Source organism: Gopherus evgoodei, chromosome 14 (genome assembly GCF_007399415.2).
Source record: "Gopherus evgoodei ecotype Sinaloan lineage chromosome 14, rGopEvg1_v1.p, whole genome shotgun sequence".
NCBI lineage: Eukaryota > Metazoa > Chordata > Testudines > Testudinidae > Gopherus > Gopherus evgoodei.
The window spans coordinates 33,842,522-33,866,582 of record NC_044335.1 but is presented as its reverse complement, the minus strand read 5'-3'; the positions used below and the strand labels follow the sequence as shown (position 1 = coordinate 33,866,582).

The 24,061-nt window shown below is 48.7% G+C and overlaps 3 protein-coding genes across 3 annotated transcripts; 2 read left to right on the top strand and 1 right to left on the bottom strand.

The window, feature by feature from the left end:
• The first annotated feature begins 1,615 nt into the window (after positions 1-1,615).
• LOC115635224 (olfactory receptor 11A1-like) lies at positions 1,616-2,584 on the top strand. Its single transcript, XM_030533602.1, has one exon. It carries the CDS (start codon positions 1,616-1,618, stop codon positions 2,582-2,584), a length of 969 nt encoding a protein of 322 aa, XP_030389462.1.
• A 12,405-nt stretch (positions 2,585-14,989) lies between these two features.
• On the bottom strand, positions 14,990-15,958 carry LOC115635223 (olfactory receptor 11A1-like). The gene has a single exon (XM_030533601.1). The coding sequence runs from the start codon at positions 15,956-15,958 to the stop codon at positions 14,990-14,992; it is 969 nt and encodes a 322-aa protein (XP_030389461.1).
• A 3,786-nt stretch (positions 15,959-19,744) lies between these two features.
• Positions 19,745-23,755, top strand: LOC115635222 (olfactory receptor 11A1-like). The gene is made up of 4 exons (XM_030533599.1): positions 19,745-19,801; positions 20,523-20,693; positions 21,271-21,362; positions 22,786-23,755. Exons 1-4 carry the CDS (start codon positions 19,745-19,747, stop codon positions 23,753-23,755), a joined length of 1,290 nt encoding a protein of 429 aa, XP_030389459.1.
• Positions 23,756-24,061: the final 306 nt, after the last annotated feature.

Genomic DNA, 24,061 nt, shown 5'->3' with positions numbered 1-24,061 from the left:
GGTTACCTAGGGAAGTGGTGGAATCTCCTTCCTTAGAGGTTTTTAAGGTCAGACTTGACAATGCCCTGGCTGAGATGATTTAGTTGGGGATTGGTCCTGCTTTCAGCAGTGGGTTGGTCTAGACGACCCCCTGAGGTCCCTTCCAACTCTGATATTCTATGATTCTATACCAGGGGTAGGCAACCTATGGCACGCATGCCGAAGGTGGAACACAAGCTGATTTTCAGTGGCACTCACACTGCCCGGGTCCTGGCCATTGGTCTGGGGGGCTCTGCATTTTAATTTAATTTTAAATGAAGCTTCTTAAACATTTTAAAAACCTTATTTATTTTATATACAACAATAGTTTAGGAGTACTTGTGGCACCTTAGAGACTAACAACAGACTAACACGGCTACTACTCTGAAACAATAGTTTAGTTATACATTAGAGTCTTAAAGAAAGAGAGTGAATAAATGAAGACTCAGCACACCACTTCTGAAAGGTTGTCGACCCCTGTTCTATACTTTCAAATCTGGGTGGGGGGAGGTTTTGTTTGTGCTCTTTCTGTTTGTTCCCTCTCAGAGAGAGAGAGAGAGAGACCAGGGCACGAGAAAATATCTCCTAAAAACATACCTAAAATGAGCATCTAAGATTACAAAAATTGTAAGTAAAGCAAGGAAATGCTTTAGATTATCTTTTGCTTTAGCATGTGAATTTTCCCTATGCTAAGAGGTAATTTTATTCCTGTTTTGGAGAAGCAAAGTCAGAGTGGAATCCTGTGTGTTTTAAATCTTTTTATATATCCTGCTAAAGTTATCCTCCATCCTGATTTTGCAGGTGTGATTCTTTTACTTTTTTTTCAGTAAAATTCTTCTTTTAAGAACCTGTCCTAAAAAACAGGGATTTGGTTTGTGCTCCCATTGTAACCAATTGGTTGGTATATTATTCTCAAGCCTCCCCAGGAAAGGGGGTGAAGGGGCTTGAGGGGATATTTTGGGTTCCAAGTGACACCTTCCTGAATGTCTATTTAAATCACTTGGTGGTGGCAACAATACCGTCCATGGACAAGGAAAGGAATTTCTGCCTTGGGGAAGTTTTTAACCTAAACTGATGGAATATAAGCTTAGGGGGAATTTCAGGTGGGTTCCCACATCTGTAACCCAGATTTCAGAGTGGGGAGGGAACTCTGACAGAAGGTGATTATCCGTTGGAAAAAACTATCAGGGGAAGAGGTGGATTTTCATCTCCTGCTATCTCCAGATCAGGACTGGCTGCCTTTCTGGAAGGTCTGTCTCAGTCAAATACAAGTTATTGAGATCAGCGCAGGGTAAGTGAGGAAATTCTGTGGCTTTTATTACATAGGGGTTCAGCCTGGAAGATCCAATGGTCCCTTTTGCTCTTCAATCTAAAAATCTGTGAATGAAAAACATTGCGCTGTGGGGCAGAAGAGTGGTAAATTAACTGGGTGGCAGCTCCTTGGGGTGGAAGTGAAGCAGTTTCTCTGGTGTGAGAGAATATAAACCCAGCTCTCCTTTTGCAGTGGGATCTCTTATGGGATCAAATGATGGAAATCAACCCAATTTCATGGTACAGCCAAATCTTTCAATGCTCATTATACTTTCACTATCACAGGATGCAGCTCATGGAGAAAGGAGAAGGGGAAAATCAAACATCCATCACAGAATTCATCCTCCTGGGGTTCGGGGATCTCCCTGAACTGCAGACCCTTCTCTTCCTGGGTTTTCTAGTGATCTACATCGCAACCATGGCTGGGAACATCCTCATCATTGTGCTAGTTGTGACTCATCGGCACCTTCACAACCCCATGTACTTCTTCCTGGGGAACTTGTCCTGTCTGGAGACCTGCTACAGCTCCACCATCCTGCCCAGGGTGCTGGCCAGTCTCCTGACTGGGGACAGAACCATTTCTGTGGAGGGCTGCATCACACAATTTCATTTCTTTGGTTCTCTGGTAACAACAGAGTGCTCTTTCCTGGCAGCCATGTCTTACGATCGGTATTTAGCCATATGCAAACCACTGCACTATGGAACCTGTATGAACGGCAGGCTGTGCATTCAGCTAGCAGTTGGGTCTTGGATAAGTGGATTTCTAATTTGTACAATAGTCACATGTGTTATGTCACAATTAATTTTCTGCGGCCCCAATGAAATTGACCATTTCTTTTGTGATTTTACCCCACTGATTCAACTCTCCTGCAGTGACACAAGCCAGATCACACTGATTATTTATATATTTACCTTCCTAGATGCAGTTTCCCCTTTTCTACTAACTCTGACATCCTACATTTGTATCATTGCAACCATCCTGCGAATCCCGTCCACCAGCGGGAGGCAAAAGGCCTTTTCCACCTGCTCCTCTCACCTCATTGTGGTGGCAATTTTCTATGGGACCATCATGATTGTCTACATGCTACCGAAATCTGGAACCATGAGAGCTCTGAACAAAGTGTTCTCTGTCTGCTACACTGTCTTGACTCCCCTGGCTAATCCGCTCATCTACAGCCTGAGAAATAGGGAGGTCAAGAAGGCCCTGAGAAATGCTGTGAGGAGAATTGTGACCCTTACAAAGAATTCAGACTAGTTAAATTAAATGAAGATCAGTCAGTCTGGGTCTTACTGTGAAAGAAGGAGGGTCTAAGTGAGCCCGGATACAGCAATGCGGTATACAAGAGAGGTTTGTGCACACACACACACCTCTTTCTTTCTCTCTTTCTCTCTCACACACAAACAAACACAAACACAAACATAAGAGAGAGAGACAGATGGTTGGAATTTTGGCAGGGGGGACAGAAGATTTTGACTTTTCATCAAAACAACTGAAACCTGAAAAATGGAAATGTTTTGCTTTTTGGCAACTGACATTTGAAAACCTTCAGATGGAAACTGTCAAAAAAAATGCCATACACTGTTGTTGTAATTGTGTTTATCGTCAGATGTTACAGAGACAAGACAGGTGAGGTAATATCTTTTAATGGACCATCTTCTACTGGTGAAAGACACAAGCTTTCAAGCTTACTCAGAAGAGCTCTTCTTCAGGTCTGGGGAACATACTCAGAGTGTCACAGCTAGATACAAGATGGAACAGATTGTTTAGATTAACTAGTTAGAACATATTGAAAGGGATGATATCAAGTGATCACTTTGTGAATAAAGTGTTCACATCAGGTGATGGGTGTTTTTGTCTTTTATCATTTTTCAGTGAGTTCATTTGAGAGCACAGTGATTGCCTAGTTTCACCCACATAATTGTTATTGGAACATTTAGTGCACCACATGTTATGATAGGCTTCCGTAGGATCCATAGATCTTGACAGGTGTGTTCTGGTGGGTGTTGATCATTGTAGCACTGGAGACATGGCTTCTGCTTTTGCAGCTGTTGCTCTGGCCGGGTCTGGCATCACTTTGAGTAGGTGGGTTCCGGTCTGTGGAGAGCTGGCTCTGCTGATGAGGTTGGAGAAGTGAAGGGGTTGCTTGAAAGCCAGCAGGGGGGATTCAGGAAAGATTTCTTTCAGGTTGTGATCCCCACTGAGTGTAGACTGCAATTTTTTAAATGGCACATGTCACAAAATGATCACTCTACATCTGACCTCTCAGTCCTCAGCCTGAAAGGAAACAGTAGTGGGGTAGTCACCCCACTCATGCCCTGAAGGGCTTAAAACAGACCTGGAATAGGGCTGTGGTGGGGGAAAAGCTAGGCTGACTAGGGGAAGCAACCTCAGGTGCAGCCACACTTCAATCAGGCCACGGATGGCCCTATAAGAGGGCTGAGGGCCAGAGACTGACAAAACAGTATCTCTCTTCTTTCTGAGAGTGGAGGGCCTGGCTGCCTGGGAGCTGAGCAGGGTACCTGAGGTGGAGCAGTGCTGGGGAAGGGCAGAGGGAGCTGAGGAGCTCCAGCCTAGCAAAATCCCAGGCTGCAGGTCTAGTTAAGGGCCCACAAAGGATACTAGTGGGGTACCTGAAGTGGAGCAGTGCTGGGGAAGGGCAGAGGGAGCTGGGGAGCTCCAGCCTAGCAAAGCCCCAGGCTGCAAGCCTTGCTAAAGGCCAGGAAAGGTACTGGGGCTACAGAAGTGTAGCCTGGGAATAGGCAATGGCAGCTGGTCCAAACCCCCCGGCTGATGATGAGTGATTTACAGACTGAAGTCTGCCCTAGTGAGCGGGGGCTAGATGATGACTGGCAGTAGCCATTGAGGCAAGGTGGGGATAGAGGGGTGGGTGGTTCCCGTGGATGGGAAGACACAAATTGGAGGGTATTGCTGGGGCAGAACCCCAGGGTAAAGGGCACCGGGGTCCGGGAGGGACACGGGGCCAGCGGCAGGTGAGACACCAGCCTGCAGAGGGCACTCCAGGCTGGAAAAAGCTAATTCTTGAGACAACCAGCAGGAGGCACCGCAGCAGTGAGTCGGCATCCCACCACAAGTGGTGGAGAATGCGGGCATAGCTGGTCCATCCCTTACACAAGGGGCAGGGCAAGGTCTGTGGAACTATTGCCCAAATCTGAGCATTGAGGAATGGAAAGTGGAGATAATGATGGTGGACTTTTATTGGAAGGTCTGGATGACACAGCTTGCCAAGCAGCAGAGGGGGTTGTTCCTGCTGCTGCTGGAGTGGACATCCAGACCATATGGGAGACCAGGTACCAAGGGCAGGAGGCCAGGGCCTGGATCTAAGAACTGTTTCACCTGTGGGCAACCAGGACACTATAAGAAGGAGTGTCCCTACTGGGATGGAGCAAGGAGGCCCCACTCAGAAAACGCACCCCCTGTGAGGGTAACGGAGGGCCACTAAGTTGTTGAGCCTGTAAAGAGCCCAGGCATATAAGGAGGGAGTGCCCTCAGGAGACTTGGGGGCCCCGACTAGCCCTGAAGTAAGGGCTAAGCCACAAACAGACTGTGGAAGGGCCGTGGCAAAAGGAAGGCACAGGAAGTTTGCCCAGTGAGCAGGGGCTAGATGATGACTGGCAGAAGCCACTGAGGCAAGATGGGGATAGAAAGGTGGGGGTTCCCCTGGGTGGGGGTTTTACCCTGGATGAGGAGATCCAAATTGTGGGGTACTTCTGGGGTGGAACCCTAGGGTAAAAGGCACCTGGGTCCGGGAGGGACACGGGGCCAGTGGCAGGTGAGACACCAGCCTGCACAGGGCACTCTGGACTGGAAAAAGCTAATTCCTGAGACACTCAGCAGGTGGCACCACAGCAGTGAGTTGTCGCCCCACCACAGAAACTTGCACAACCCTGTCCAAAGATGAACCTGGGAATGTAAATTCATAACTCTGCTACACACTAAAAGGCATGGACTGAACAGAGACACTAGATTTATGGCTTATTATCACAAACTCTAGCTAACAAATAACCCCAAAAAACACAATCTAAGCGTAATATACTGAATAGATTGGATATGAATATCAGATTCTCACCCTTAGGCCCTGTCTACACTGGAAAGTTTCTGCGCAGTTGTTATAAACAGATGGTTAAGGGTTAATGTCTCTTTTACTTGTAAAGGATTAAGAAGCTCAGTGAACCTGGCTGACACCTGACCAGAGGATCAATGGAGGGACAAGATACTTTCAAATCTTGGCGGAGGGAAGTCTTTGTTTGTGCTGGGTTTTTTTTTGTTCTCTCTTGGGGATAAGAGGGACCAGACGTGCAACCAGATCTTTCTCTAATCTTTCTGAAACAGTCTCTCATGTTTAAAATAGTAAGTACTAGCTAGAAAAGGCGAATTAGGCTTATGTTTGTTTTTTTAACTTGTGAATGTGTATTTTGCTGGAAGGATATTTTACCTCTATTTGCTGTAACTTGTATCCTAGGCTAGGGGGGAGGGAGTCCCTCTAGTCTATATAAGCTGAAGACCCTGTAAACATTTTCCATCTTGATTTTACAGAGATAATTTTTACTTTTTTCTTTCTTTAATTAAAAGCTTTCTCTTTTAAGAACCTGATTGGTTTTTTTCCCTTTGTTTAGGACCCAAGGGGATTGGGTCTGAACTCACCAGGGATTAGTGGAAGACAGGAGGTCGGGGGAAGGTTAATTCCTCTCTGTTTTAGGTTCCAAGAAGTTTGGGTCACAGTAATCTCTCAGGGTAACCCAGGGAGGGGGAAAGTCTGGGAGGGGGAAAGGAGGCGGAATGGTTTATTTCTCCTTGTTTTAAGACCCAAGAGGTTTGGGTCTTGGGTTTCCAAGGGAAGGTTTTGGGGGACAGGGAGTGTACCAGACACTGGAATTTCTGGTTGGTGGCAGCGCTATCAGATCTAAGCTAGGAATTAAGCTTAGAAGAGTACATGCAGGTCCCCACTTGTAGGCGCTAAAGTTCACAGTGGGAAAAATACCTTGACATGGTGTGCAGCGGTGGGATGTAAAAGCAAAAGTCAGTAGGATTTTTTTTTCTCTCCTTTCTAACTGCTTGGATACAGCCTAAGAGGAGTGAGTTTAAAAGCAAAAGCCAGTGAGTTTTCTTTTCTCTCCTTTCTGGCTGTTCGGATAGCAGCCTGAGAGCAGAGGTGTTACGTTTTTTAAGAAGGGTCTTTGTTAAAAAGGAGGTGCAAGCTGTGAGTCAGCAGAAACCAGCAAAAGGCATTTGCAAATGAATTGTTTTTTTTTACTTTCTAACTGTTTGGGCATAGATATTTAGAAAGTCTCTGTTAACCAAGCAGCCCTGAGGAAGCAGCCTGAGCTGCAGCATTCCAGTCAATGAGCTGCATAGGTAGCGTGGCCAGCACAAGAAAAAAAAACAGCACAAACAAAGACTTCCCTTCACCAAGATTTGAAAGTATCTTGTCTCCCCATTGGTCCTCTGGTCAGGTGTCAGCCAGGTTCACTGAGCTTCTTAACCCTTTACAGGTAAAAGAGACGTTAACCCTTAACCACCTGTTTTTGACAGCAGTAAAGCAGCTTTCTGCACTGTAACTCCCTAGGTGTACACACTGCCAAGCCACTTAGTGCACAGAAACTGTGCAGTTGTAGCACTTTAAAAAAAAACACCCCGACAAGAGGCGTAGAGCTTTCTCCGCTGGGGCTATGGTGCTGTGGTGCCAGTGTAGACATTGTGGCAATTACAGCACTGTGATTGGCCTCCGGGAGGTGTCCCACGAAACCTGTTCTCACCTCTCTGGTCTTCGGTTTGAACTCTACTGCCCTGCCCTCCGGTGACCAGCCATCAGCCCCAACCCATAAATTCCTTTGGAAATTTGAAAGTCTTCTTCCTGTTTGCTCGGTGATGTGTGCAGTGATCTCAGTGCATCTTTCCATGTGGCCACGACGGCTCCACGCACCAGGCAATCCCCTGCTTGGAGCAATGCTGAGCTACCGGACCCCATCAGCATTTGGGGAGAGGAGGCTGTGCAGTCCCAGCTGGCTCCAGCTGTAGGAATTATGATACCTATGGACAGATTTCAGGATGCATCATAGAAAAGGGCCATGACCGGGACACATTGCAGTGCAGGGTCAATGTGAAGGAGCTGTGGAATGCCTACTACAAGGCAAGGGCAGCAAACCACTGCTCTGGTGCTGCGCCCATGAGCTGCTGGTTCTACAAAGAGCTGGACGTGATACTCAGTGGCAACCCCACCTCCACTGTGAAGGCCCCTGTGGATCCTTCATTGGCTCGTGTGCCAGTCAAGAGTGGACCCAGCCAGAAGGAGGAAATCTTGGACGAGGTTGTGGAGGAGGAGGGGCAGGGGGACCCAGAGGCAGAGGATGACTCGGAGGCCAGAGATGCATGCAGCCAGGAGTTCTTTTCTGCCCCAGAGGAGGCTAGCCAGTCAGAGCTTGGCGAAGCACAAACAGGAGAGGAGGCCCCTGGTAAGTGGATCTGATTTGGGGAATCGCTGAAGTGAGTTGTTGGGGGTAGGAGGGCAGGCAGGTTGCAGAAAGCAGGCTTGTCTCCCACCGCAAGCCTAGTCTGAGCGGCGGAACAGGCTGTTGATTGACTCCCTCACTTCACAGGATTCTCCTTCAGAGATCTCCAGGAAACTCATGGAGATACTGGGCAATCTGCTGCTGCAGGTTCATCAGCAGAGTTCATTTGTTTCTTGCCCGATTAACAGTAACTTTCCCACACCACTGTGCCATCACGGGGATGACCATTGCTGCACACCAGCGAGCCACATAGGGGCCAGGGAGGAAGCCACAGGCTTGGAGAAGACCCTCCCTTGATTCCCTGCTCACCCTCAGCAGTGAGAGATCTTCCATAATGATCGCCTCCTGTGGAAAGTGTGGGGACAAGAATGATTATTAGGCACACCCCACAATGCTGGATCGCCAAGAGCCACATGCCCAGTGTAGAGCAGGGTCCAGGAAGAGTGATTTACCCTGGCCCTGCGACTCACCTTTTTGGGGGTCTTGTGCCTCATGTTTGCTTGCCTAGGGTCAACCAGTTAGTGACAGGTGTGTGATTACTGGCTGTGTTTTAAAGCACTGAATCAGTGTCTGTGTTGCAAACAATACTGCTTCTGTAAAATTATGCATTTAACCTTCACAGAGAGGATCTTGGGAGCACAGCCTCCTTCTTTGTTATCAGCTGTGGAATGGCTGGGCAGAATTAGAAATCAGCCAAGAAGAGATAAGGAGGACTTTCTGTGTGGGGTTATGAAGCCAAGAAACAGGAACTGGGGAAGTGGTGGGACAGCGAGAAGAAGGACCAAAAGGAGAATGCGGTGTGCCAGAATGAAGCCATGGAGTGGCTCTTATATGTTATGGAGCACCAAGTGGACATGCTCCAGACGATAATAGCTCTTCAAACTGAGCAGCTCTATGCCCACCCTCCTTTGCAGCTGCTGTCGCAAAACTCTTTCCCATGCACCCCACAGACAAGGCCAAAAAACTCTTATCAGCCTTCTGGCTTCAGTCCTCTCCCTCACAGTCCAGCACTGTGGACTCCCACTACCCACTGCACTCAACACCCATCCCTCTGCAGTTTGGTCCTGCTGAAGTACAGTACCCGCTGCATTGTACTCCAAAGAAGAATGTTGGATGTGATCCTTGAACATACACAAATCTTTAACCATCCTCCTGGGACCTTCCCTTCCCACATCCCCCTGATGTATTTTTTCGTTTGACTCTCTCCTCTGGTGGTTGTTTTTTAATAAAAGAATTGTGTTGGTTTGAAAGCAAGCTTTATTCTATTAATTGAAAGCAAAAAGAGCCCTGCAAAGCAACATACATTTATGTTAAAACCCCTTCTTGCATCATGTGCACCAAGCACCTCCTGGCATTACAAGCACTGCACTCCTGAGCATAGCAACAAATATTAGCAGCTTTCAGCTTTAAATTGCTGCCCCAAGGTATCCCTGACCCTTATGGCCCCACGTTATGGCCTTCTAATAGCCCTGGTCTCTGGCTCTTCAAATTCAGCCTCTAGGCACTGAGCCTCTGTGGTCCAGCCCTGAGTGAAGCTTTCATCCTTCCTTTCCAAATATTATGAAACGTACAGCATGCAGCTATAAGCATAAGAATGTGGTCATTGGCCAGGTCCAGCTTCCCACAGAGGCAGTGCCAGCAGGCTTTTAAATGGCCAAAAGCACACTCAACAGTCATTCTGCACTTGCTCAGCCTGTTGTTGAACTGCTCCTTGCTGCTGTCAAGTTGCCCCATGAATGGTTTCATAAGCCATGGCAGTAAGGGGTAGGCAGAGTCTCCCAGGATCACAATGAGCATTTCGACCTCCCCTACGGTGGTCTTCCAGTCAGGGAAGAAAGTCCAAGCTTGCAGCTTCCTGAACAGGCCAGTGTTCCAAAGGATGCATACGTCATGTACTTTTCTGGACCAGCCTACATTAATGTCTGTGAATTGCCCACAGTGATCCACAAGCACCTGGAGAACCATTAAGAAATACCCCTTGCAATTAATGTACTTGGTGGCTAGGTGGTCTGGTGTCAAAATTGGAATATGTGTGCTATCTACCATCCCTCCAGTTAGGGAAGCCCATTTGTGCAAAGCCATCCACAATTTCATGCACGGTGCCTGGAGTCACAGTCTTTTGGAGCAGGATGCGATTAATGGCCTTGCACACTTCCATCAACACGAATCCCATGGTCGACTTTCCCACTCCAAACTGATTAGCAACCAATTGGTAGCAGTTTGGAGTAGCCAGCTTCCACAGTGCAATTGCCACCTGCTTCTCCAATGACAGGGCAGCTCTCATTCTCGTGTCCTTGTGCAGGGTGAGCTCATCACACAGTCCCATGAATGTGGCTTTCCTCATCCAAAAGTTCTGAAGCCACTGCCCATCATCCCATATCTGCACAACAATGTGATCCCACCACTTAATGCTTGTTTCCCAAGCCTAAAAGTGGCGTGCCACATATCATAAACCTAGTCCCAGATTTGGACCTTAGCGTCCAAAATATGGGGGTTAGCATGAAAATCTCCAAGCTTAGTTACCAGCTTGGACCTGGTAAAGCTGCCACCACCCAAAAAATTAGAGTGTTTTGGGGCACTCTGGTCCCCCCAAAAACCTTCCCTGGGGATCCCAAGACCCAAATCCCTTGAGTCTCACAACAAAGGGAAATAAACCTTTTCCCTTCCCCCCTCCAGGTGTTCCTGGAGAGACACACAGAAGCAAGCTCCGTGAATCTAAACAGAGGGAGTCCACCCTCTCTATTTCCAATCCTGGAAACACAAGCACTTCCCTCTTCACCCAGAGGGAATGTAAAGTCAGGCTAGTAAATCTAACACAGACAGATTTCCCCCTGACTTCTTCCTCTCACCAATTCCCTGGTGAGTACAGACTCAATTCCCTGGAGTTCCCCCGTAAAGAAAAACTCCAACAGGTCTTAAAAAGAAAGCTTTATATAAAAAGAAAGAAAAATACATAAAAATGGTCTCTCTGTATTAAGGTGACAAATACAGGGTCATTTGCTTAAAAGAAATATGAATAAACAGCCTTATTCAAAAAGAATACAATTCAAAGCACTCCAGCAACTATAGACATGTAAATACAAAAGAAAAAACAATAACCCCTATTGTTTTTATGATCTCTGTACTCACAACTTGGAAACAGAAGATTAGAAAGCAGGAAATAGAAATCCCCTCATAGCCGAGAGAGAGTCAGACAGAAGACCAAGAACAAAAGACTCACACACAAACTTCCCTGCACCCAGAGTTGAAAAAATCCTGTTTCCTGATTGGTCCTCTGCTCAGGTGCTTCAGATACTTATTTCCAGGTGAAAGAGACGTTAACCCTTAGCTATCTGTTTATGACACCAAGGTAGTCAGCACCTCCGTGAATGCCACAAGCAATCGCATGTCGTAGCTACTATGTGTGGCAAGATCAATATCTTGCACCTTGTCATAAACATATAGGTACAGGTAGCATAAAATCCCTCCTTTACCTGTAAAGGGTTAAGAAGCTCAGATAACCTAGTTGACATCTGACCAAAAGGACCAATAAGGGGAGAAGATGCTTTCAGATTTGTGCGGGAAGGCTGGTTTTTTGGTCTCTTTGTGTGTTCTCTCCAGGTCAGTGAGGAACCAGGGCAGGGAAAATACATCTCCCTAAGCCATATCTGAACTAAGCATCCAATATTATAGAAATAGTAAGTAATAGCAAGGAAATGCGTTAGATTATCTTTTGTTTTAGCTTGTGAATTTTCCCTGTGCTAAGAGGGAGGCTTATCCCTGTTTTAGTAACTTTAAAGTTTTGCTTAGAGGGGAAATCCTCTGTGTTTTGAATCTGATTACCCTGTAAATTACCTTCCATCCTGATTTTATAGAAGTACTTCTTTTGCTTTTTCTTCATAATAAAGTTCTGTTTTTTAAGAATCTGTTTTTAATGTCCTAAAAACCCAAAGGTCTGGTCTGTGCTCACCTTGGTTACTCTCAAACCTCCCCAGGAATGGGGGTGAATGGGCTTTGGGGGATATTTTGGGGAAACAGGAACTCCATGTGGTTCTTTTCCTGAATTTTTGTCTAACTCACTTGGTGGTGGCGGCAGTACTCATCCAAAGACAAGGAAGGATTTGTGCCTTGAGGAAGTTTTTAACCTAAGCTGGTAGAAATAAGCTTAGGGGGTCTTTCATGCGGGTCCCCACATTTCTACCCCAGAGTTCAGAGTGGGAAGGGAATCTGACACACCTTTTGCCTTTATAATTTAAGGAATAACTCCACTGCCACTCGTGGTGTGTTGGTCAGCGCAAACAGCGTACTGACCATTCCAGTCAACAATTCGGGATCCATCCCTGCAGCCTGAAGAGGCAAGGTGCACAGTACACAAACTGTTGAAAGATGGCACCAAATGCAGACAGAGGCACAGGGATTTCTGGGATGCAAAGCAATGCATCACGGGTCTTTAGGACTGGACCCAGGATGCCCCAGGACCCCCTTCACCTTCCCACAAGTCTTAGTGGCAGAAGAGAAAGAGGTGCTTTGTGGGATAGCTGCCCAGAGTGCACCACTCCAAATACCGCTGCAACTGCCGCAAGTGTGAACGCTCTATTGTGCCGGCAGCTGACAGTGTGAACACACAACAGTGGTTTCCCTTCAGCGCTTTCTGAGCAGCGCTGTAATTGTCGGTGCTGTAACTTTGCCAGTGTAGACGTGCCCTAAGAGATGATATAAGCAGGCAGCAGAGTCTTAAGGGGCAAGCTGCATTTGCTTACAGCTTGGAATTCCCAGGTGTTCCAGTCACAGGCTAAAAATCCCTTTAGCCTGAGTCAAGCACTTCCCCCAGTTCAGTCTTTGTCCCTCAGGTGTTTCCAGGTGTGGTGTTGTAGGGAGAGTGAGGTACCATCATGATGTCATATCCCCCTTTTGTATCTTCTTCTTCTTCCTCTTCCTACTTGCTGGAAAGCTCTTTTGCTGTGACCTGGGTGAAATGGTTCCCATTGTATAGTGCTAGTTCAATAAACCCACTTCTTTAAACCTCCTACACCACCACCACCACCATCCTCAAACCACTTCCAACCCCCAAACCTCCATCTGTCTTCACCCCAGCCCCACCTCCCACTGCCCCACAACCCATACTCCCCCCTGGGCCCTTCTGTAGCCCCCAATACCCAGGTCCATATACCCTACACATCAGCCCAAATGCCCCCAACTCCTGGCTGCAACAATTCCCCCCTCCCTTCTTCAGCTGCTCCTGTCCCTGAGGCTCACCCCGGAACTCCCCGCATGGCTCCTCACCTCTTTACCCTGGCACCAGCATCCCACCTTCACTGTGTGCTGGGCAGGGGAACTTTCCCCTCCCTAGTCCTCCCCTTGCTTTTCCCCTTGAGGTGGTCGGGCAGCTCAGCCCCCACTCACTCAGAGGAGCCACCAGAGCAAATCTGTGAGTCATGAGAGCCAATGGGCTGGAGCAGGGAGCTGAGCCCAGCCCCAGAGGACACTGATGTGGCGTGAACAGGGGGAAGGCTGGCTCTCCAAGCCCCATTTCCCCTCGCTGGGGCATCATCTCTGTACCAGGCCAGGGTAGAGACAGCGAAAGCAGGGCCTGGCAATTCTACTGAGCTCCCCAAAGAAGATCTTTACCACCCCCCAGGACACTGGCTCTAAGGGAGCAATCCCGGCTGGCTTGTTCTGGCCTCTGCTGAGCAGGAGATCAGACTAAAATGACCAGAATCGACTTTTTTCACCTTAAAATCTGTGAATCTCCCAGCTCCCCTCCCCTCAGGAAGACTGGGTTAACAGGGAAGCATGACTCTTGCAAGGTGGAGAGAAGGTTGCAAACAAGACACGAGAAGTCATTCTTCCGCTTTACTCTGCGCTGGTTAGGCCTCAACTGGAGTATTGTGTCCAGTTCTGGGCACCGCATTTCAAGAAAGATGTGGAGAAATTGGAGAGGGTCCAGAGAAGAGCAACAAGAATGATTAAAGGTCTTGAGAACATGACCTATGAAGGAAGGCTGAAGGAATTGGGTTTGTTTAGTTTGGAAAAGAGAAGACTGAGAGGGGACATGATAGCAGTTTTCAGGTATCTAAAAGGGTGTCATCAGGAGGAGGGAGAAAACTTGTTCACGTTAGCCTCCAATGATAGAACAAGAAGCAATGGGCTTAAACTGCAGCAAGGGAGATTTAGGCTGGACATTAGGAAAAAGTTCCTAACTGTCAGGGTAATCAAACACTGGAATAGATTGCCTAGGGAAGTTGTGGAATCTCCATCGCTGGAGATATTTAAGAGTAGGTTAGATAAATGTCTATCGGGGATGGTCTAGACAGTATTTGGTCCTGCCATGAGGGCAGGGGACTGGACTCGATGACCTCTCGAGGTCCCTTCCAGTCCTAGAGTCTATGAGTCTATGAGTCTATAAGGTGGGCGAGGTGAGTCCAGGGACCCCTCGCTCTCTCCTGACTCCTGCTCAGCTGAGTAGAAAAGAGCACAGTGAAAACCACAGTGATCTCCTGGGGCACAGACCATTCCTCTCCCCTCTCTGGAAACAGCCTAGGACTGAGCAGTGCACCTACACGCTAGTAATAAACCATAAACCTTGAACATTGGCAGGGAGTCTATAGTGCGACAGAGATGGGGCTTGTTAAGGACTCCACATACAAAGCTGAACAAAGGATGGCAGCCTGCAGTGTGCAACAGCAACTCATATTGGTCCTACAAAGCCCATGAACAATACAGATTCTTGAGCGCCAGCCCCCCGCTCCCAGTCTGTTCACTTACTATTTATCAGAGCTGGTGACAACTTTTCAGCAACAGCAAATTCCAAGAGAAATTGAATTTTGATTAAACAGTTTTTTCATGGAAAATGTCTCCATCCCTCACAGATGTTGATTATTTTTTTTACCAGAAAACTGAAAACACTGCAGCCAATTATTTTTCCAGTTTCCAGCTGAAAGTTTTTAAATTCCGCCCACCAAAAAACAAGACATTTTCATTTTCCACATTTTCTGCCACCCTCTCCCCCTGAAATATATTTTCAGCTACCTCTATTCTTTATAAATATGTATATGCACAAGTATGTCGTTCATACAGCACTTTTGTATCTGGGCCACTTGGCCGTGCTGCTTTGACAACAGAAACCTAATGGATCGAGACTCATTTCATTCAACTAGTTTGGATTCTTTATAAGGGTTACAGCTCTCCTCGCAATATTTATCAAAGCCTCCTTGACCTCTCTGTTTCTCAGGCTGTAGATGAGCGGATTGGCCAGGGGAGTCAGGACTGTGTAGCAGACAGAGAACACTTTGTTCAGGGCTCTCAGGGTGCCGGATTTCGGTATCATGTAGACAACCATGATGGTCCCATAGAAAAGTGCCACCACAATGAGGTGAGAGGAGCAGGTGGAAAAGGCCTTTTGCCTCCCGGTGGTGGACGGGATTTGCAGGATGGTCACAATGATACACATGTAGGATGTCAGGGTTAATAGAAAAGGAGAAACTATATCTAGGAAGGAAAATATATAAATAACTGGTGTGATCTGGCTGATGTCGCTGCAGGAGAGTTGAATCAGTGGCATAAAATCACAAAAGAAATGGTCCATTTCATTAGGGCCGCAGAAAATTAACTGTGGCATAAGACACATGAATAATGTACAAGCTAGAAATCCACTTATCCAAGACCCAGCTGCTAGCTGGAGGCACAGCCTGCCATTCATAAGGGCTCCATAGTGCAGCGGTTTGCATATGGCCAAATACCGATCATAAGACATCACTGTCAGGAGATAACACTCTGTAGTTACCAGAGAACCAAATAAAACCAATTGTGTGATGCAGCCCTCCACAGAAATGGTTCTGTCCCCAGTCAGGAGACTGGCCAGCATCCTGGGCAGGACAGTGGAGATGTAGCAGGTCTCCAAGCAGGACAAGTTCCCCAGGAAGAAGTACATGGGGCTGTAAAGGTGCTGATCAGCCACAACTAGCGCCACAATGAGGATGTTCCCAGCCACGGTTGCAATGTAGATAACTAGGAACATCAGGAAGAGAAGGAGCTGCAGCTCGGGGAGATCCCCAAATCCCAGGAGGATGAATTCCGTGATGGACGTTTGATTTTCCCCTTCTTCTTTCTTCATGAGCTGCATCCTGTGACAGTGAAAAAGTAACGAGCATCGAAAGATTTGGCTGTACCAGGAAATTGGATCAATTTCCATCATTTGATCCCCTAAGAGTTTCCACTGCAAATGGAGAGTTGGGATTATATCGGGGGTAGCCAACCTATGGTATGAGTGCCGAAGGTGACACACGAGCTGATTTTCAGCCGCACTCACACTGCCTGGGTCCTGTGATGTGCGTCTGGGTCTAGCACCCAGACCTTGGCTCTAACTGTGCCTGTCCCTGGGGGTTTGAAAGAGCCCTTTGGTAACCAGTTGTTTCTCCCCACGAAGGTGCTGAGACCTCTACTCAAGTCAATTCTCCTTGACAGGGCCAGCTCCAGGCCACAGCGTGCCAAGCGCGTGCTTGGGGCAGCACGCCACGGGGGGGCACTCTGCCGGTTGCTGGGAGGGCGGCAGGCGGCTCCGGTGGACCTGCCACAGGCATGGCTGTGGATGGTCCGCTGGTCCCGCGGCTCCTGTGGACATCCTGCAGACACGCCTGCGGCAGCTTGATCGAAGCCGCGGGACCAGCTGACCGTCCGCAGAAATGCCTGCGGGAGGTCCACCGGAGTCGCGGGACCGGCGAGCGGCAGATCGCCCCCCGCGGCATGCCACCGTGCTTGGGGCGGCGAAATTGCTAGAGCATTGCTTGATACACCAAACAGCCCCAGCTCTTTAAGTCTCCCACTGCAGGGTATTTCCTTCAGCCCTCACATCATTTGTGTGGCTTTTTTCTGCACCCTCCAAAATCTTTCAATGTACATTTTACACTGTGCCCCCAGCCCTGCACATGGCATTCCAGTGTCGGTGGCACCAGTGCTCTCTAAAGGGGTGAAAATTCCTCTCTGCTTCTGTTCTCTGCTCCCCTGTTTATACAGCAAAGGATGATGTCAGCCCGTGGCCCTCAGCACAGCTTTGGGAGCTGATGTTGGGTTACTTGCCCTCTGTAGCCCCTACCCATGCTGCGATGGGGCCAGGGTCACACACACAAGCTGCCCCCTGGGAAGGGCAGGAGGGATGTGGCGCCATGGCAGTGCCTGCGATGAGGGAGTGACAGTGACCCACAGCACAGACTGGAAAGTGACTCTGCCCCTGGCTGTAACCAGACATAAATCAAACCACCCTCGGGGCAGATGCACACACAGAGTCCTCACGTTCATAGTGCAGTAGTGACTGGTCCAGACACACAGAAACTGCTGATAATGAATTACCAGCTATTACTATTAACTATGAATTACTGCCATGCAGAGGACACCTGATCCTGGTCTGGGTCTTTTATTGACCCCTAAGGCGTGGTCTCAGGGCTTGCATTCAAGATATCTCTGGTCACAAGGCCAGGGCCTTCGCAGAGTACTTGGGGCATCTTCCTGAGACCCTCACTCACACCGGTCTGTCGACCTGAACTTTCCTTCTGACACACCAAACCAGAAGTCTTCCTTTATAACCTACCTAGTCACTTCTAGTGATTCTTCCCAGGGAACCAGAACCCAAAGGCATCAGGCATGTCTGGCAGCAAAGTTCGAATAGAGCATCTGACTCACCCAAATCCCGAGCCTACAGACAGTCCTCCACCAGAAACCCACTATAGGGATTTCAAAAGGTCTCTTATCTTTTCGAGAGGTCAGGGGTCTGGTGGGGAATGGTCCACGGTCTTTGGGGTCTCAGGGGTCTTCATCTAATCCGATTCAAGGCACCAAATGATGTGGAAAAATCAATCCACATGTTGTCTTTTTAATCAGATCAGCCTGAGGCCTTTTTATTGATTACAAGCGTGCAGGGGAGAACTGTTAAGGAAAAGAGCCTCCTCTAAGCTGGTTATAGACAGCCTTATAAAGCTTAAAACCACAATCTTAATATGCAAGTTACATACATCATTTTCTTAGTAACTAGTTACAAAACATTGCAAGGCTAAAGCTGATTGGAGCAAGAGTAAATTTCTTTCACATTAGGCTTTTCCTGTTATTGCTTATCTGTTCTATGCATGTTGACAGTAAGGGATATGACAAAACTGTTATTCAGTCAAGGACTGTTAGGTACTTTCCACTGCCTCCTCTGTGCCCCCGCCCCCTGTTGCTCATCTGGCCAGCCCTGGCCACTTGACATGAGGCCTGGGCCTACATGGCCTTGGATAACACTGGATTTTCCCTTACACTGTCAACCACTGATCATTGTATTGTAGCAGTGCCAGGGGATCAGGTCCTTACTGCACTGGGTGCTGTGTAACCATCCAACAATTAGTAACAATTCCCACCTGCTAGTCGACCCGAGGTTGCTGGGTGGAACTGGAGGCAGAGTCTGTGCCGTATCCCAGCTGCCACAGGGACCCCTAACTCAGCCCTGCTCAATGCTCTCTCACTGCAGTGGCTTCTGAAAATTCCACTATGTGCCTAAATACCTTTCAAAATATGATCCAAAGTGACTTACCCAAGGTTGCCCAGCAAGGCTGAGGCTGAGGCTGAGCAGAGAAGAGTCCCCAGATCTCCTGTCACAGGCTGGGGCCCTAATCACCATGTAACCCACGCTCTGGAGAAAATGAAGTTAGAGCAGCCAATGCTCCGGGAAAGGTTGTGACACCACAGACACAGGGAGCGCTGCCTCATGATCTGCAAGGATTCCAGTCTCCATTCCATGCATTTCTAACATACATCACTTTCCTGGGGGGAGATCAGTAACACCCACAAAATGCTGAGAGCCTCTCTGCTCCCACAGAAAGCCATGAAGGAGATGCTCAGCAGGAGAAACGAAACATCTCAGCACTAGGCTGGGAAGTTGCATCAGAATCTGACCCCCCAGAAAAGGCTGGAGAGGCAGCTGAGAAGCAGCTGAAAATCTGAAGGTCCCTGAGCAAACAATGAGGTGTCCAGACGAAAGAGGGAATAGCCAGCCAGAGGGCAAGAGTGTGCGAGGAGCACAGACAGAGGGATGTGTAAGAGCTGAGATGAGACGTGGGTCTCTTTTCTGATTCATCAGTGTCTCTAGTTGCAAACCGCAAAACAACAGACTCCGAAATCCTTCCTCCAGCAGAGCTCCCAGTGTATGAGGACACTGCCTGAGGGAGTGTCTCAGACCAAGGGCTGCATAGGCGTAAGAACCTGAAGATCTGCCCCAAGGCTAGTGACACTCACCTTCAATCCTCAGCATGCAGCAGTGTGCTCTCCATGGGCAGGCACTGGGGCTGGTGTCAGTCAGCCTTCACGTCTCACTTCCTGGGCAGACCCCTGCCTGTGGCTGCTGGGACAGGTGCCTCTTGCTGCCCAGGGTGATTGCTGGCATCGCACAGACCCTTAGTGCCTCCTGCTCTTGGCTCTTGCCAGGTTTATCAGTGAAAGCAGCTGCCCCCTGGGCCTTACCACTGCTGTTGGGATCTCCCTTGGGACTACTGCTGGCGATGCTCTGGGTTCCCTGCAGAGGGGAATTGATGCTTTGTTACATGTTTTAACAGTGTAACATCATAAGAAAGGCCATATGGGGTCAGACCAAAGCTCCATCTAGCTCAGTGTCCTGTCATCCAACAGTGGCCGGTGCCAAGTGCTTCAGAGGGAATGAACAGAATAGGCCAACTGTCGAGTGATCCGTCCCCTGCGATCCAGTCCCAGCTCCTGGCAGTTAGAAGTTCAGGGACACTCAGAGCCTGGGGTTGGGTCCCTGACCCTCTTGGCTAATAGCCATTGATGGCTTGTCCTCCATGGACTTATCTTGTCCTCATTTCAACCCTGTTATTCTTTTGAGCTTTACAACATCCCCTGGCAATGAGTTCCACGGGTTGACGGTTCAATGTTTGTCTGCCAGAGGTCAGACTCCAGCTGGTCTCTGCAATGTTACCCCAAGCAGGTAAGTTCATGGGACCTGAAGGTTACAGGGGCTGCTCCTTGCTGGTTGCCCAGAGTGGGGAGAACCACCACTTGCTCCGTGGTTTTGTGGCTTCCTTATTATGCCACCGAAAGCTTTGGTGGCATAATAAGCGCTCCAGTTTTAGACATAGACTGAATCTCCACCCAGATGTCAGGGCCTAGCTAGGGTTGGATCCGGGCAGCCAGAGCACATCAGGGCCTAGCTAGGGATGGATCCGGGCAGCCAGAGCACATCAGGGCCTAGCTAGAGATGGAGCCAAGTGACCAGAGAACATCAGGGCCTAGCTAGAGATGGAGCTGGGTGGCGCTCAATGTGCAAGGAATCTACATGCCCCCATGGGATTGTTGCCCTGATGCTCAAGTTGGTGGCTGGCTGACAGTGCTTCTAGCTACACCAAGGCTCGGTTACCTTTGGGAATTGCCTCCCTTCTCGATTCCCAGTTGTCTCGCCTGTGAAATGGGGATGAGGACACTTGCCACCCTTTGCCACGTGCTTTGAGATCCACAGCTGGAAAGTGGTATATAGGAGTTCAATCTGATCATTAAAGGGATTGAAGCTAATTCCCCATTCGCTTGGGCCCTTCATGCACATACAGCACATGCGAACACAGGAGCTTTTCTTGGGAATTTGGATGCCAACTGCACCCGCTTTGATATAACACTGTTTTAACAAGTAACTCTGAATCAGCTCCCCTCTGCAGGGAACCCAGAGCATCGCCAGCAGCAGTCCCAAGGGAGATCCCAACAGCAGTGGTAAGGCCCAGGGGGCAGCTGCTTTCACTGATAAACCCAGCAAAAAGCCAGAGCAGGAGGCACTAACGGTCTGTGAGATGCCAGCAATCACCCTGCACAGCAAGAGGCGCCCGTCCCAGGTAGGGTGACCAGATGTCCCGATTTTATAGGGACAGTCCCAATTTGGGGGTCTTTTTCTTATATAGGCTCCTATTATACCCCATCCCTGTCCCGATTTTTCACATTTGCTGTCTGGTCACTCTAGTCCCAGCAGCCACAGGCAGGGGTCTGCCCAGGGACTGAGACACGAAGGCTGACTGACACAAGCCCCAGTCCCTGCCCATGGAGAGCACACTGCTGCATGCTGAGGATTGAAGGTGAGTGTCACTAGCCTCAAGGCGGATCTTCAGGTCCTTACGCCTACGCAGCCCTTGGTCTGAGACACCCTCTCGGGCAGTGTCCTCACATGCTGGGAGCTCTGCTGGAGGAAGGATTTCAGAGTGGGTTGCTTTGTAGTTTGCAGCTACAGACCCTGATGGATCAGAAAGGAGACCCACATCTCACGTCAGCCCTTACACATGCCTCTGTCTGTGCTCCCCGCACCCTCTTGCCCTCTGGCTGGCTATTCCCTCTCTGTCTCCCTGGTAGCTTGTTGTTTGCTCAGTGACTCTGCCTCTCAGGATCTCAGCTGCCTCTCCACCCTTTTCTGGGGGGCAGATTCCAATACACCTTCCTGGCCCACTGCTGAGATGCTTCATGAGTGCCTCCTCCATGGCTTTCCGTGGGAGCGGAGAGACTATCAGCATTTTGTGAGTGGTACTGAGCTCCCCTCAGGAAAGGGGTGTAGGTTAGAAACGCACTGCATGGAGACAAGAATCCTTACAGATCGGGACGCAGTGACCCATGTCTGTGTCACAGCCTTTTCCCGAGCACTGACTGCTCTCCCTTCATTTTCTCCATATCGTGGGGCAGATGGCAGTTAGAGCTCCAGCCTGTAACAGAAGACCTGGGGTCTCTTCTCTGCTCAACTGCTGGGTGACCTTCGGTAAGTCACTTTGGATCATATTTTGAAAGGTATTTACTCACCTCGTGGGATTTTCAGAAGCACCCAAGCTCCCAATGTTATGTCGCAGGAGTGGTGTGAAGATCAACACATTAGAGATTGTGAGAAGCTTGGACACTGCAGTAACAGGGGCAGATGAGTACCGGGCACAGGCAGACTTTCCATTCTCCCCCCCGTATCTCCCACCCCAGGCCCAGGTACTGCCTTGGTCACAGCCAGGGGCAGAGTCACTTTTCAGTCTGTTCTGTGGGTCAGCGTCACTTCCTCATCACAGGCACTGCCATGGCGCCACCTCCCTCCTGCCCTTCCCGGGGGGCAGCTCGTGTGTGTGACCCTGGCCCCCATCACAGCATGGGTAGGGGCTACAGAGGGCGAGAAACCCAACATCAGCTCCCCGAGCGGTGGGGTGGGGCACGGGCTGACGCAGTCTTGGCTGTGTAAACAGGGGAGCAGAGAACAGGAGCAGGAAGGGGGTTTCACCTCTGCACAGATCCCTGGTGACACCAATGCTGGAATACAGTGTGCAGGGCTGGGGGCACGGTGTAAAATGGACTTTGAAAGATTTTGGAGGGTGCAGAAAAAAGCCACACAAGTGATGTGAGGGCTGGAGAAAATTCCCTCCAGTGAGAGACCTAAAGAGCTTGGGCTTTTTGGTGTATCAAGGAGATGTGACTTGATTACAGCATCTTGATGTCTTCACGGGGAGAAAACCCTCATTACCAAAGGGCTCTTTCATCACCCAGATACAGGCCTAGCCAGAGCCAAGGGCTGGAAGCTGAAGCCAGGCACATTACAATGGGAAATAAGGCACAGGTTTTGGGTTTTTTTCCCAGTGAGGATGATTATCTATTGGAAAAAACTGGCAAGGGAAGAGGTGGATTTTCATCTCCTGCTATCTCCAGACCAGGACTAGCTGCCTTTCTGGAAGGTCTGTCTCCGCCAAACACAAGTTATTGAGCTCAGCGCAGGGTAAGTGGGGAAATTCTGTGGCTTTTCTTTACATAGGGGCTCAGCTTGGATGATCCAATGGACCCTTTTGGTCTTAAATCTAAGGATCTGTGAATTAAAACCATTCGGCTGTGGGGCAGAAGCGTGGCAAATTAACTGGGTAGCCGTGCCTTGGAGTGCAGCCAAAACTTTCGATGCTCATTACATTTTCACTATCACAGGATGCAGCTCATGGAGAAAGGAAAAGGGGAAAATCAAACGGCCGTCATAGAATTCATTCTCTTGGGGTTCGGGGATCTCCCTGAACTGGAGACCCTTCTCTTCCTGGGTTTCCTAGTGATCTACATTGTGACCATGGCTGGGAACATCCTCATCGTTGCACTAGTTGTGACTCATCAGCACCTTCACACCCCCATGTACTGCTTCCTAGGGAACTTGTCCTGCTTGGAGACCTGGTACACTTCCACCATCCTGCCCAGGGTGCTGGCCAGTCTCCTGACTGGGGACAGAACCATTTCTGTGGAGGGCTGCATCACACAATTTCATTTCTTTGGGTCTCTGGTAACAACAGAGTGTTATCTCCTGGCAGCCATGTCTTATGATCGGTATTTAGCCATATGCAAACCGCTGCACTATGGAACCTGTATGAACGGCAGTCTGTGCATTCAGCTAGCAGCTGGGTCTTGGATTAGTGGATTTCTAATTTGTACAATAGTCACATGTGTTATGTCACAGCTAATTTTCTGTGGCCCCAATGAAATTGACCATTTCTTTTGTGATTTCACCTCATTGCTTCAACTCTCCTGCAGTGACACCAGCCAGATCACACCAGTTATTTATATATTTTCCTTCCTAGATGCAGTTTCCCCTTTTCTATTAACCCTGACATCCTACATTTGTATCTTTGCAACCATCCTGCGAATCCCGTCCACCACCGGGAGGCAAAAGGCTTTTTCCACCTGCTCCTCTCACCTCATTGTGGTGGCACTTTTCTATGGGACCATCATGATTGTCTACATGATACCGAAATCCGGCACCCTGAGAGCCCTGAACAAAGTGTTCTCTGTCTGCTACACAGTCCTGACACCCCTGGCCAATCCGCTCATCTACAGCCTGAGAAACAGAGAGGTCAAGGAGGCCCTGAGAAATGCTGTCAAGAGAGCTGTGACCCTTACAAAGAATCCAAACTAATTGAATGAAATTAGGATCAGTCAGTCTGGGTCCTATTGTGAAAGAAGGAGCATCTAAGTGGTTGTGAATACAGAAATACAGTATACAAGAGATGTGTGTGCCCACCGACACCCCTTTATCATACTTATCTATATCTATATCGATATATATATGTGATGTTGCACTCCATAATGCTTTATGAGAATATGCTTATGAATATATATGAGTTAACTAGAATATGTGTTATGCCATGTAACATATCTCTGTAAAGGTTATGATCTATTGAATATATTTGTCCTATTTGTATGCATGTATCATTTTTGTATT

What these genes read in the sequence shown, in the direction of transcription:
- LOC115635224 (XM_030533602.1), top strand. Translation starts at nt 1,616, where the DNA reads ATGCAGCTCATGGAGAAAGGAGAAGGGGAAAATCAAACATCCATCACA.
- LOC115635223 (XM_030533601.1), bottom strand. Translation starts at nt 15,958, where the DNA reads ATGCAGCTCATGAAGAAAGAAGAAGGGGAAAATCAAACGTCCATCACG.
- LOC115635222 (XM_030533599.1), top strand. Translation starts at nt 19,745, where the DNA reads ATGTTTGTCTGCCAGAGGTCAGACTCCAGCTGGTCTCTGCAATGTTAC. An exon ending in GCAAGAGGCGCCCGTCCCAG is followed by an intron (nt 20,694 to 21,270) that starts GTAGGGTGACCA and finishes TCTGGGGGGCAG; the next exon opens with ATTCCAATACACCTTCCTGG. An exon ending in GGAGAGACTATCAGCATTTT is followed by an intron (nt 21,363 to 22,785) that starts GTGAGTGGTACT and finishes TCACTATCACAG; the next exon opens with GATGCAGCTCATGGAGAAAG.